Source organism: Amblyraja radiata, chromosome 13 (genome assembly GCF_010909765.2).
Source record: "Amblyraja radiata isolate CabotCenter1 chromosome 13, sAmbRad1.1.pri, whole genome shotgun sequence".
NCBI lineage: Eukaryota > Metazoa > Chordata > Chondrichthyes > Rajiformes > Rajidae > Amblyraja > Amblyraja radiata.
In genome coordinates, this window is record NC_045968.1 from 34,013,364 (window position 1) to 34,027,107 (window position 13,744).

Consider the following 13,744-nt stretch of genomic DNA (forward strand, 5'->3'; position numbering starts at 1 on the left):
TTTCTTTAGTCAGAGGGTGGTCAGAATGTGGAATTCATTACCATGGAAGGCTGTGGAGGCCATCAATGTATATTAAGGTGTAGATTGATATATTCTTGATTATTAAGAGTATCAGGGGTTATGGGGAGAAGGCAGGAGAAAGGGGTAGAGAGAGAAAGATAGATCAGCCATGATTGTGCGGTGTAGTAGTTTTGATGGGCCGAATGGACTAATTCTGATCCTATAACTTATGAAATTGAAAGCTGTCCGAGTGTTTACCTGGCTGGCCGTTCGGGCTTCACCGTTGGTGACTCCAGCTCGTCCCACCTGGGCTTGACATACTCGCTGGTGTCATGCTGCACAGAGAGGAGAAAGAAAGAATATCACAGCACTGGAAATTAAATTAAATTTCTTTATTTATATAGCACATTTTTAGTCAACTTGCATTGACCCCAAAGTGCTTCACATAATTACATCCACACACACAGGCAAAGGTGGGTGAAGTGTCTTGCCCAAGGACACAACGACAGTATGCACTCCAAGCGGGATTCGAACCAGCTACCTTCCGGTTGCCAGCCGAACACTTAGCCCATTGTGCCATCTGTCGTCCTCTGGAAGACGGCATCAGCTCGCCCCCGGCCCACACAGAAAACCACTGCAGACATAATGGTGACAGGTTGTGACACTGGAACCTTCAGACTGCATAGAGAGGGCTGACCAACAGTTCCACACTGGATCCAACTAACCAAAGACTACAACACGGCACCCAAGCCATGCAACTTGCTACATGCTGGTCCCAGAAGTGGATCTGCAATCACTCATTAATCCACTCTTTTAAACCTCTGTTCCAACAGCAGCGTTTCTTACTTTAACTGTGCTCTTCTTAATTTCCTCTAGGATCTGTCAATTCTCCTTCTCCAGTGCGGTCTACTGCGACTGTCGAGACCTGCAGCTCAGTCATCCCAGAGCAACAACTGGAGAGCCTCCCTGACCTCCCATCTATCTCATTGGAAACCCTCGAACTATCTTTAATCTGACTTTACTGGACAATCTTGCACTAGACGTTTATCATGTATCTGTCTACTGTGGACGGCTCAATAGTAATTATGTATAGTCTTTCCGCTGACTGGTTAGGATGCAACAAAAAGCTTTTCACTGTACCTCGGTAACCGTGACATTAAACTAATGACTCCTACTCACCTGGCGAACCACTGCCCCTCCTATACTCAATGGATAGAACATTCATCCCACCACCGCATGGCCCTGCAATAACCAGTAAACCACTCTCGAGTTAACCAAACTTGAATTATCTTGAGTTTCCCTGAAGATGTAGAACTCGGAGAGCAGAGATGCTCTCATCATTTCTTCTTTACTCCAGCCCCATCCACACCCTCCTCTCATTCCTATCATTATTTATTCTCTTGCCAAGATCCAGTTTGAGATCAACACAATGATGCATTTACAAACCATCTCAACTGTAGGAAAACATTATTTGGTACACAAGAATGGTAAAGAAAACCCGATATGCAGTAGAAGAGGACACTGGGGCAGAGGACTAAAGGCTTGTTCAAAGGTAGCATTCTTCATAAGCATCTTAACAAGGAAAGTTAGCAGGGCAAGAGGTTGTGGAGATAATTCCTGAGCTTGGACTCTGGGCTGCTCATGGTGTGGGCACCAATAGTTGGGAATTGGAGGAGTGAAGGGTTGCGGGCAATGTGATAAGAGGCAGTCTAATTTCAAAGTGATTAGCGCCATTCCTTCATCAGCAGGGGAATGCCCAGGGGCTCTGTCAGACAGACAGAGGCGGCTTTACACTGCTGCCTGTCACCTCAGTCCCCAACTCCTAGAACTTAATTGAACTCTCGGAGGCCATTCACCCCATCATGTCTGAACCATCTCTTTGAAGTAAGCATTCAATTTGCAGTAATTCTCATATTCTTTGACCGCATGCCTCACTTGTTGATGAGGCTGAGCAGATGCATCCTCCTCTCTACCTACGTCTGTCCTGAAGAGTCCGATATCATAAAAACTATCACCTAGTTAATGAGCACAGAATCATCCATGAAAATGGGTTCTGATGGAACACCACCAGTCTGAAGAAGGGTTTCAACCTAAAACATCACCTATTCCTTTTCTCCAGCGCTGCTGCCTTGCCTGCTGAGTTGCTCCAGCTTTTTGTGTCTATCTTCAGTGTAAACCAGCATCTGCAGTTCCTTTCAACACATCAACTCTTTCTCTCTCCACAAAGGCTCCCTGGCCTACTGATCATTCTGATAGATTTCCTATAACCCGTACTCAAATTGTATGTTTGAAAGGAAATCAAGGCAAATGTTGGTAAGAGAAACAGTATATTACAGCCTGAACACTATACCTGCATTTACATTAAATAAAATACCAACAAAAACAGAAGGTAGGCCTTGGCAAATTATTGCATCAATGTAGTCTCCTCCTGCTAGCCACAAGATTGCAGTTCGACCTGTCAACATTAAATATCTAAAACCACGCATGGATTAAAATCTCACAACTGTTGTGTATTGTACTGAGTAAGCAAGCAGGACCACACGGGTTGGTGACTGAGGAGGGTAAATCCTTGGCCCTTCAGTGCACCATACGGAGTTCAACTGTAATAATGCACAAGTATGGTGTGGTACAGTACAATGAAAATCTTGCAGCAGCATCACAAGCATATAAACTCAGACAACACACAAAAACAAATGATACATAAATTGTGCATAAATTGTAAAATACAATGAAAAGAAAACTGCAAAAATGCAAGGGTATTAGTGCAATAGGAAAACAATTGTAAAAAAATCTATGATAGTGTGCTTTAGGAAAGACCCCTTCTTCTGATGGTGGTGTACAGCATCAGATGTACGTGATCAAACCAGGGCTTGGAAGGTTCACTGTAACCTCCTTGCTTTTGTACTCAACTCCTCCATTCATGATCCATCTAAGATCCCAAATCCTTTGCTACCGACTCCCAAACTGTCCCACAACCTTCAAAATCTCTGCACATAAATCTACTGACCGCTCTGCTCCTCCACACCTTAGATCCCCACCATTAAGTCTGTATTGACTTCCCTATCTCTACTGCATCATCTCATCTGCTAAACCTGCCTATTCTATGTTCTGCTACAATCAGTATCATACTTCATTTGTCAAAGCACCAATTTGTTTATCATTCATAAATATTGCAGTTTTACTCGGTATTGTAATACGCTCAAAGTGGCAATCCTAGCACTGAGTCTTCAGGAGAACTGTTCCTCCTCTCTTCCACTCTGAGAAACAATAGACAGCACAAAGTACCTGTCCCACTTGGGCGTCATTTGTGCGTCACGCAGGTGGCGCGCGAGGATTTTGAGAATCCCAAAATCCTGGGGCGCGTTTGACAGCCGCGCATTTGACAGCCGTTTTAACGAGCCTCACTGCCTACGCCACCACGCACCATGCACGCGTAAATGCACGCCATGCGCGCATTAAGAGCGCGGCATGACGCATAAATGATGTCACATAAATGACACGCAAATAACGCCCAAGTGGGACAGGCCCTTAAGTTTGTTCTCAAACCTTCCATCAAGAGGTCGACAGAGTCATTGCAGTGCCATCTAGTGACACTTCTCCTCACAACCCTCTAGCCTCCACATCCAACACATCAATCTCCCACATTTCCATGACCTTCAACGCCATCCCACTGCCGAGTCACATCGTCCCCTCCCCACCTCTTTCTGCTTTTGGTTGGTCTCAGAAGTGGATCTGCAATCATTCATTACAATTGCTCCACTCTTTTGAATCTCTACTCCAGCAGTAGCATTTCCACCCTTGGACTATCTTTAATCGGGCTTCACCTTGCACGAAATGTTAATCCCTTTATCATGTATCTGTATTCTGTGGATGGCTTGATTGTAATCATGTACAATCTTTCAGCTGACTGGATAGCACGCAACAAACCTGTTTATGAGACTATTCACTGTACCTTGGTATATGTGACAATAACAAGCTAAAGTTTGGTCCGCCTGCGATTCTTTGGTTCACTCACCTCTCCCCCTCCTTACGTTTGTTCCACTGCAATGGCAGGGATGTAGCACCCATCCCTACACCAGTTGGGACACCTCTATTCAGATACCCAAACAGCCCTTGTAAAACAGAGGTTTACATGCATCTCCTCCAACCCTGTTTATTGTGTTCAGACTGGAGGATGCTTGAATTGGAAAGGATGTGGCCTATTATACGTTGCCAAGCTTTGGCCAGGCGACCATTTTGCTGAACACCCGCCAAGGCCTGCTGGATCTTGCCAGCCATTTTAACCGCCATTCCCATACCGACCTTTCTGTCCTGGGACTCCTCCATTGATAGAGTGAGGCCACTGGAGCAACAGCACCCTCATATTCTGCTTGGGTAGGTTACAACCCAGCAGTATGAACATTGAATTCTTCAATTTCAGTCAAAAACCCCACTCCTCCTTCTCATCTACCCAGATTTCTCCCCACTCCCACCACACATCTTACTTTCACTGCCCACCTCCCATCACCCAGTTCATTTTCACATCTCCATTCATTCATTTCCTACCTCTCCTTACTCTGAGCGTACCCCACTTTTCTTCCCCATCCCATTACCCTCTACCGACCATCATTCCATCTAGTTCTACATTTCACTCCCCTCACATCAGATTCCACCATCCACATCGTTTTGTCGTTTCCACTGATCACCTCCATCATTGTTTATCATCTCCAACCTTCTCTCTCCCACCCAACTCATCTGTCAATCAACTGGCCTCCTAAGGCAGTGCAGCGTAAAACCATTCACCTTGCTACTTGCTATGCATCAGCAAACATTTCTGTGTTTATAACTTTAAAAAACTCCCACTGTCCCATAACTATCAGGTAGTAACAATTGAGCCATACAGCACAGGAACAGGCCCTACAGCCCACAATGTCCATGCCGAACATGATTCAAGTTCAAGTGAGTTTATTGTCATGTGTCCCTGATAGGACAATGAAATTCTTGCTTTGCTTCAGCACACAGAACATAGTAGGCATTTACTACAAAACAGATCAGTGTGTCCATATACCATTATAGACCAAGTTAAACTAATCTTCTCTGCTTGCATGTGATCCATATCGCTCCATTTCTGCATATCCATGTGCCTCTTAACACCACTAACATATCTGCCTCCATCACCACCCCTGGCAGTGCATTCCAGGCACCCACTACCTTGTGTGTGAAACATCTTGCCCGGCCCAGGAATAGTTACTTCCCCTCAGCCATCAGGCTATTAAACCTGGCTCGGACAAAACTCTGATTATTACCAACCACTTTCTGTTATTTGCACTATCAGTTTATTTATTCATGTGTGTATATATTTATATCATGGTATATGGACACATTTATCTGTTTTGTAGTAAATGCCTACTATTTTCTGTGTGCTTAAGCAAAGCAAGAATTTCATTGTCCTATACAGGGACACATGACAATAAACTAACTTGAACTTGAACTTGAAACTATGCCTGTCTCACCTTAAAGCTATCTCCTCTCGTTATTTGACATTTCCATCCTGGGAAAAATGACCAGGTACCTAGTTCTAGCTAAGGATCCAGTTAATTTCCCCCAGATTTTTCCCCCCGACAAATTTGAATGATGAACCGAGAATCAAATCTCACCACAGTGCAAGTTACCTTCCTTTCTACTTCGTGCTTCCTCCAGTCAGATGAACCTTTCCTCCTGTCTTCCTCTGCCCTTCGTGCAGAATCCTTCTCCTTGGATTTCCTGTGGACCTGCTTCTTCTCGTCTTCCGTCAGTAACCGAGCAATCTCCTGTCAACGACAAACAGGTATTAGGTTTGGCCACAAAGACTGAACAGAGAACCCAAGATAGACAAAAATGCTGGAGAAACTCAGCGGATGAGGCAGCATCTATGGAACAAAGAAATAGGTGACTGAAGAAGGGTCTTGACCTGAAACGTCACCTATTCCTTCGCTCCATAGATGCTGCCTCACCCGCTGAGTTTCTCCAGCATTTTTGCCTACTTTTGATTTTTCCAGCATCTGCAGTTCTTTCTTGAACAGAGAACCAATTACTTGCAGGATGAAGGTCAACATCCACTGCATTGAACATTATATAGAGATGATTCAAGGGCTCCAATTCTCGCTTATATTAATTGGAGAGGTTGGACAAACTCCGGTTGTTTTCTCTAGAACATCAGAAGCTGAGGGCCATATCGCATTTTTAATATATAAAATTATGAGGCATAATCAGACAGTCAGAACAATTCTCCCAGGGTGAAATATCAAAGATTACAGGGTATAGCTTTAAGGTTAGAGGGGAAAGGTTTAAAGAAGATGCGTGCGGCAACTTAAAAAAAAATACAGAGAGTGTTGGGTGCCTGGAATGCACTGCCAGTGGATGGTGCTGGAGGCAGATACAATAGTAGTGTTTAAGAGGCTTTTCAGTAGGCACATCGATATGCAAGAAATGGTGGGATATGGATCACATGCAGGCAGAGGACATTGGATTAATGTGGCATCGTGTTTGGCACGGACATTGTGGGCCGAAGGGCCCATTCCTGTCCTGTACTGTTTTATGTTCCATGTGGCCTATGTTCTGAACCCACAGGTTTACTTCCGTTTAGTTTAGAGATACAGTGCAGAAACAGATCCTTCGGCCCACCGAGTCCGTGCCGACCGGCGCTCCCCGCACACTAACACTACCCTGCACATTAGGAACAATTTACCATTTTAATCAAAGCCAATTAACCGAAAAACCAGTACGTCTTTGAAGTGTCGAAGGAAACCCGAGCACCCGGAGAAAACCCACGCAAGTCACGGGGAGAATGTGCATACTACGAACAGACAGCACCCTTGGTCAGGATCGAACCCGGGCCTCTGGCGCTGTAAGGCGGCAACTCTACCGCTGTGCCACCCTGCCGCCCCGGTTTCAGCAGCTATCTGATTGATGCAAGCTCTGAAGACAAATCTTACCTCGTCTTGTGCCAACTGAGCTGCTCTCTCCGAAATTTGAGTAGCCTGGATCAGGGAAGAGAAAATAAAGTTAGCTTCCTGCTCAGTGCTGTTACTTCACAGGTGCACACTGCATGCAGTCAACAGCTCCAGACGACAATCTCACATCTCTCCATTTTACACACAGCGGCTCACACACCAAAACCTCTCAACCAGCCCTCTTTCTCAGCTGACAAGAAGGAGTTATTGTCCACAAATACATGAAACACTACTATCATATCCATCAACTCCCCCCAGATTTACTTCCCACCTCCACCTGAGGTAACAGAGGAGGCACAGTGGCGCAGTGCTAGAGATGCTGCCTTACAGCACCAGAGACCCTGGTTCTATCCTGACCTTGGCTGATATCTGTCCAGAGTTTGTACATTCTCTCTGTGACAGCCTGGGTTTTCATCCACATTCCAAAGACATACAGGTTTGTAGGTTAATTGGTTTCTGTAATTGTCACTAGTGTGTAGGATAGAACTAATGTATGGGTGATCGTTGCGGAGTTGGTGGGCCGAAGGGCAGGTATCCATGCTGTATCTCTAAATTAAACTAATCTACAGCATCCAACTAGCTTACCAACCCCTACCTCTTTGGGACGTGGGAGAATCCCAAGGAACTAGAGATAAACAAAGGGAAAACGTGCAAACTCCACATGGACAGCAATCAACGTCAGGACTGAACTAGGTCACAGCTCTGTTCGCCGTGCCACCCATGACTGCTCTGAACTAGGTAAGAATACTGTGTCTATGACAATCAGGCCAAACTCCAAAGATTTACAGGATCGAAGGTAATTGTAAATTGTTCCTAGTGTGCATGATAGTGTTAGTATATGGCTTGATCGCTGGTCGGCAGGGACTCAGTGGGCCGAAGGGCTTGTTTCCACCCTGTATCTCTAAAGTCTAAAGTCTTACTAAAGTAAAGGCAATCTGCTTTTTTGTATTAATAACTAAGGGATAAGCCTCAGTAAGAATCCCTGTTACCTCCCATATTCTACTACCAGTCTGGTGTCTAATGGGACCATTTGCCGGCGCAGAGGGAGCTGATGGGGCCTGACGTTTAGCGGTCTCTCCGGCACTACATATTGCACACAGAGTGGTGGACACTGCCTGGTCCCTCACGGATACTGACCTCCTCACCATCGACGAGATTGGCAGGAGACCCTGCCCCAAAAAAGGCAGCCAGCATCATCAGAGACCCACACCACCCTGGCCAGGCTCTCATCTCATGTCTGCCATCGGGAGGAAGGTACAGAAGGCTGAAAACTATGACCGCTAGGTTCAAGAACAGCTTCCCAGAAACATCAAGCTCTTGAGCACTAATCTTAACTATCAATTTTATGGACTGTCTTTGGTTTCACTGACTTTGGACTCTTTTGTGCAATGGTATTGTGGTTTTGATTTATTATGTTTTTGTTTATTATATATTAACTACATGTATGTTTTCTGCAGGCCTACTATGCTGCAGCAAGTTAGAATTATTATTCCGTTGTTGGCACATATGACAATTGAAGACAGACAGTACAAAAAGGCACAAAGTGCTGATGTAACTCAGCGATTCAGGCAGCATCTCTGGAGAACAGGGATAGGCACTGTTTTGGGTCGGGAAGAAGGAACTCGACCAGAAAATCAACGATCCATATTCTCCAGAGATGCTGTCTGACGTGCTGAGTTACTCCAGCACTATGTATCCTTGTGTATTAACCAGCATCGGCAGTTCTTTATTTCTACAAAAATGGCCACAAGCCAGTTTTCTTCTCTCACCCTGATTTCTTCCTCCTGAAGTTTCCGTGCCAGTTCTGCATCCTTCCACTCCAGGTCCTTGGTGGTCATTCTCGAGATCCCATGCATGGCGTCATTCACTCCATATTCTATCCTGGGCTTCAGCCCTGCAGAATATTCATCAGTCAGACCATGATGAAAGTATGCCTTCCCCAAACAACACCTATTAATCCTCCAGCTGCTTCAGCCACAGCAGGGTGGCCTTTGATACCGGCTCTATGCAGCCTGGCCTCCCCTGGGCTTTGCACCCCACTCTCAAGATGAGGTGCAGGTGCTGAATTAACCAGCCCACTGCAAGATGTATTCCACTTCTCTGCAGTAAAGGGGTTGGATCTCTAGAACGCACAGAAGTACCACTGTCAGCCAATTCTCCCTATGCTGACATTTTGCTGAAACAAGTCAAAACTAATGCCTGCCTTGCTCTCCCTCCAAGGATCAGTTTCAAGATTTGCTCAATTGGAATGTCCAGGTTCAGGAGCAGCAGCTTCCCCACCTCATCAGGCTATTAAACACTACAACCTCCAAATAGGCTCAACTACATAGACATGGGGGCATTGTTTTGACTTTGCACTATTGATGAGCAGTGACAATAGACAATAGTTATCTTATAGAGGTGTATAAAATCATGAGAGGAATAGATCTGGTAGATGGACAGAGTCTCTTGTCCAGAGTAGCTGAATCGAGAACCAGACGGCATAGGTTTAAGATGAAGGGAGAAAGATTTTATAGGAATTTGAGGGTGTGCGCGTGTGTATATATATAGAACTTTATTGGTGTTTATTATGTTTTTAAAGAGTACTATGTTTACATATCTGTTGTGCTGCTACAAAGTAAGAATTTAATTGTTCCATTTCATGACAATAAAACACTTTTGCCTCTTGAGGATTCATCTGACAGAAGGGCAAATGAGAACAAAACCCAGGGGGCAAATGGAAAATAACTTCCAATTGCTGGATCACTTGAGACGGTTTACTTTATAAAGAACAAAAGTGATTTCTGATGTGTTTAAATTTATTATTGATTGTTTTGATGGTGTCATTGGACTAATGGATTATACGGGCAGCTGTCTTGCCCACTCAGGGATTAGGGAAGTGACACAAAAATCATCCCAAAGATTCAACATCACAACAGCCTCAATAACTGCTAGGCACTTTACAGCCAATTTAATACTTATTGAGATGAAGTTTCTTGCAATTTAGTTAATGTAAGACCTAACATGTCCATGGCCAGCTCTTACAAACAACAATAGTGCAATACAGATTAATGCCACTGGAGGTCACCAGTGAGCTGTACTGACCAACTCCATCACATTCACCACTGAAGTGCTGGTGGCCAACGTGACTCTTGTGCAGTTACGTATGCATTCTGGGGCGTGATTAAACAGGTGCAAAGTCATTGACAAATTACAATGGGCAGTTTCTCCTTGAGAAGGTTACTGAAATGGGCACTGGTACCGTCTCTCACAAAAAAGGTATTATGTGGGACAGGGTAAAAAAGGATAAATTGGGAACCGATGGCGAGAGAATTTAAGATCTCATGGCCTGTACGAATATCATTGTTCTGTTTTGGGACATATGGACAATAAAACACTCTTCACCCGAGAGCTGTGGACATGGACGTAGAACCAAAAGGGTAAACATTTGACAGCAGGGTGGGAACAAAGAGATCTGAGCAACTGAGGACACAAAGTCAAAGATAATGATCGAGTTGGAGGGACGGTTCAACCTTGGAATTATCAAACATCGTTTAAAGCATATTCCTCTATCACAATGGAAGATACAATAAAAGATAGACACAAAGTGCTGGAGTAACACATCCGGTCGGGCAGCATCTCTGGAGAAAAAGGATGGGTGATGTTTCGGTTGGGACCCTTCTTCAGACTAATTGTAGTGGGGCGGGGGGGGTTAGAAGAGGGGAGGGGCAGGACAAAGTCTGCAAGTAATAGGTGCATACAGGTGGGGGGGGGGGGGGGGAGTTGATAGCCAGATGGTTTGGACAGAGACCAGGGATGAATAGATAGGGAGCATGAGACAAATGGATTGAAGAGTTGTGAATTGTGAAGCTAGAGGAAAGAATGTAGGTGGAAGGGAATGGGGAGGAGAGAAATCAATGTGATTAGCCAGTTTGCATTAAGGAAGGCTTCACCCATTGGATGTGGGAACAATAACCGACACACTGACAATCAGAACTAACGTTCGCTGGGGTTCGTATGGTGCTCAGATGGAAGAGTGTACTGCGTGAGAAAAGGAGAATGGCCTCCAGCTTCTAGCAGCATAGAAGGGTAAGACAGCACAACACTGTGCCTCATGCAAGGCAATGTTGTGCCCTTTCATCAGGCATACTCCAAAAAAGCATGAAACTTCTCAAGGAGATATAGCGGGAAGATGTATGTTCAGTGGTTCAACACTTGGGAAGAGAGTACAATACGCATTTAATCTAAGAGGGTTTTGTGTGCACTGATCCAATCGTAAGTAGTGCTGGCAACATGTGTGCCGCTTGTGTCTGAGTATGGTACAAAATCAATGGTCCAAATTTTTATACCCTGAACTTCTTTTTGTTGTTTATTATAGTATTTACAGAGTACTATATTTACATATCTATTGTGCTGCTGCAAGTATGAACTTCATTGTTCCGTTTCGGGGCATGACAATAAAACGCTCTTGACTCTCTTTTGACTCTTGACACAGAGGTCATCTCAGGTGGGGCAAGAACAAACCATCTGGAATTCTTCAAGTGCTTGCCATCTCTGGACTCTCATACCCAACATTTTCTGATGAACTTATGGCCTCATAAGTTCCCCTCATTCTTTTCGGTGGAACAGGAATGGTACAGAACTTACACTGGGGTATGGGGTTTTGCCAATTTGTTACATGCCAACTTGATTCGTTTCTCGAGCTGGGTGAAGGCTGAGTGGGGTGGGCGGGGGTGATAAAACTACACATTGAATGAACAGAACGGCTCACTGTACCACATCCCCAATTTCCAACCAAAAATAACTTTACATTGCCCTCCCACCACCAAGTGGCCCGAGACTCCAACAGTTCACCGTCCGCACTCAGTGCACTGTTTGTCATTGGACACACCTGCCCTGATGGAAGTACCACGCTGAATTTCACACACTCTGCACAGTAACATGAGGGAAATGGAAGCCGATACCTTGTTCTGAGCATTCCTCTTCGCTTAGCTGCAGGTCCCGTGAGCGCGATCGCGCCTTCCTCCTCTTGCCACCATCTCCGTCCGCTCCCTGTCGTCCCCTCAGCTCATCTGCATTGTAGCCACACGCCCCAAGCACTTCTGGGCTACAGTCACGCCCTGCTCTGTCCCTGTGCTTCTGGCGGTGAGCTCCACGATCGGGTGAGTTGTGGGACCCGTCCCTCGGCCCAACAACCTTGGGTCGAGCGCCCTTGCCGTGGTAGCTGGAGCTTGGGTTTATGACTGGAGGAGGTGGTCTCATTGGGGGCTCCTTCTTGGGGCTGAAGCCCTCAACCTTGTGTCTTCCAGAGTCTGGGTGACTGTCTTCACAGTCGGCTTCAGGGCAGTGCAGCCTCTCAGTGGAGCCACGTGTTGCTGGCTCAGGGGCCAAGTCATTGGCTTGAACCTTTGAACTCGATCCTCCCACTGCTCCCCTCAGCAGGGAGTCCCCTGTATCTCTGCCCCTGTGGCAGCCACTGGCAAGCCTGCTGCTTCTATCAGGTTTGTGCACCCTACTTTTCACATGGCCTGAGTTACACATGGACACAACAGGACATGGGAACTGGTCAGAAAATGTTAGACATAAAATAAAACAAAGACAACACATTGATGGAGGACTCAAAAACATAAACGTTCAGGGCATGGTCACAGAAAGTCAAGCAGGTAAATGATTGGATTTCTATTAAAATTTAATTTTCCACCACAAAGCATAAAGCTGCAGTATTCAAGAGAGCTGGATAGGATCGGAAGGAAGGGAATTTGCAGTTAGGAAGAGGTCAAGGAATTATTTTCTTTGGAGCATTGAGTGGAGACCTGATAGAAGCATATACAATTATGAGACATAAATAGGGTAGACAGTCCAAATCTTTTTCTTAGGGTGCAAAAGTCAAAGACTAAAGGGCATAGTTTTAAAGTCAGTGGGAGAAAGTTTAAAGGATATGTGCTGGGCAAGTTTTATTTTTACAGAGGTGGTGTGTGCCTGGAATGCGCTGCCTGGAGTGGTGGTGGAGGCAGATACAATAGTGGCATTTAAGAGGCTTTTAGATAGACACATGGATATGCAAGGAATGGAGGGATATGGATCAAGTATAGGCAGAGGAGGTTGGTTTACATTGGTGTCATGTTCAACGTGGGCAGTATGGGGTGGAGGGCATGTTCCAATGCTCTACTGTTCTGTATTAGTTTTATTCCCAACTCAGCGGCACCCTGAATGCGTAGGAAGGAACTGCAGGTGCTGGTTTATACCGAAGATAGACACAAAATGCTGAAGCAACTCAGCGGATCAGGCAGCATCTCTGGAGAAAAAGAATAGGTGATGTTTTGGGTCAGAACCTTTCTTCAATCTGAAGAAGTGTATCGACTTGAAACATCGCCTATTATTTTTCTCCAGTGATGCTGCCTGACCCACTGAATTACTCCAGCACTTTGTGTCTACCTTCAGCAACACCCAGGCTTGCTCAGTTACGGGCCGGTGGACAAAGTTCTGGGCTTAGTGAGCGGAGTAAGGTCAGAGTGCATGCCATGGACTGTCAATGAGCAGCTGGCAGCTGATGTTCACAGCTTGGTTTGATGAAAGAACAAAGCCTGACCTCTGCCTATGCTATTAATGCAGAGCAGAAGATGCAGGGGCAGGACACTTACTCCTCACGTCTCCTCTTCTATTCACTAACATGGCTGCTCGGTTACTCCACCACCACTGACCACAAATCCTTTCATTCTCTTAGTATCCAAAAGTCTATCAATCCCTGCATAGACTGAACCGAGCATTGAACCCCACCCCACATCCCCTCTCCC

The 13,744-nt window shown here is 45.4% G+C and overlaps 1 protein-coding gene across 4 annotated transcripts in view; it reads right to left on the minus strand.

Moving 5' to 3' along the window:
* ccdc50 (coiled-coil domain containing 50) overlaps positions 1-13,744 on the minus strand; it is a 70,039-nt gene that overhangs the window by 11,697 nt on the left and 44,598 nt on the right. The window contains exons 6-10 of one of the 4 annotated variants that reach the window (XM_033031699.1): positions 11,915-12,478; positions 8,741-8,865; positions 6,954-6,998; positions 5,652-5,789; positions 259-335 (exon numbers count right to left, since the gene is read on the minus strand). In XM_033031699.1, coding sequence (XP_032887590.1) covers positions 259-335; positions 5,652-5,789; positions 6,954-6,998; positions 8,741-8,865; positions 11,915-12,478 — 949 coding nt within the window. Of the gene's footprint in view, positions 1-258; positions 336-5,636; positions 5,790-6,953; positions 6,999-8,740; positions 8,866-11,914; positions 12,479-13,744 lie in introns of all 4 variants that reach the window. The other 3 variants (XM_033031698.1, XM_033031700.1, XM_033031701.1) reach the window with 3 other exon arrangements.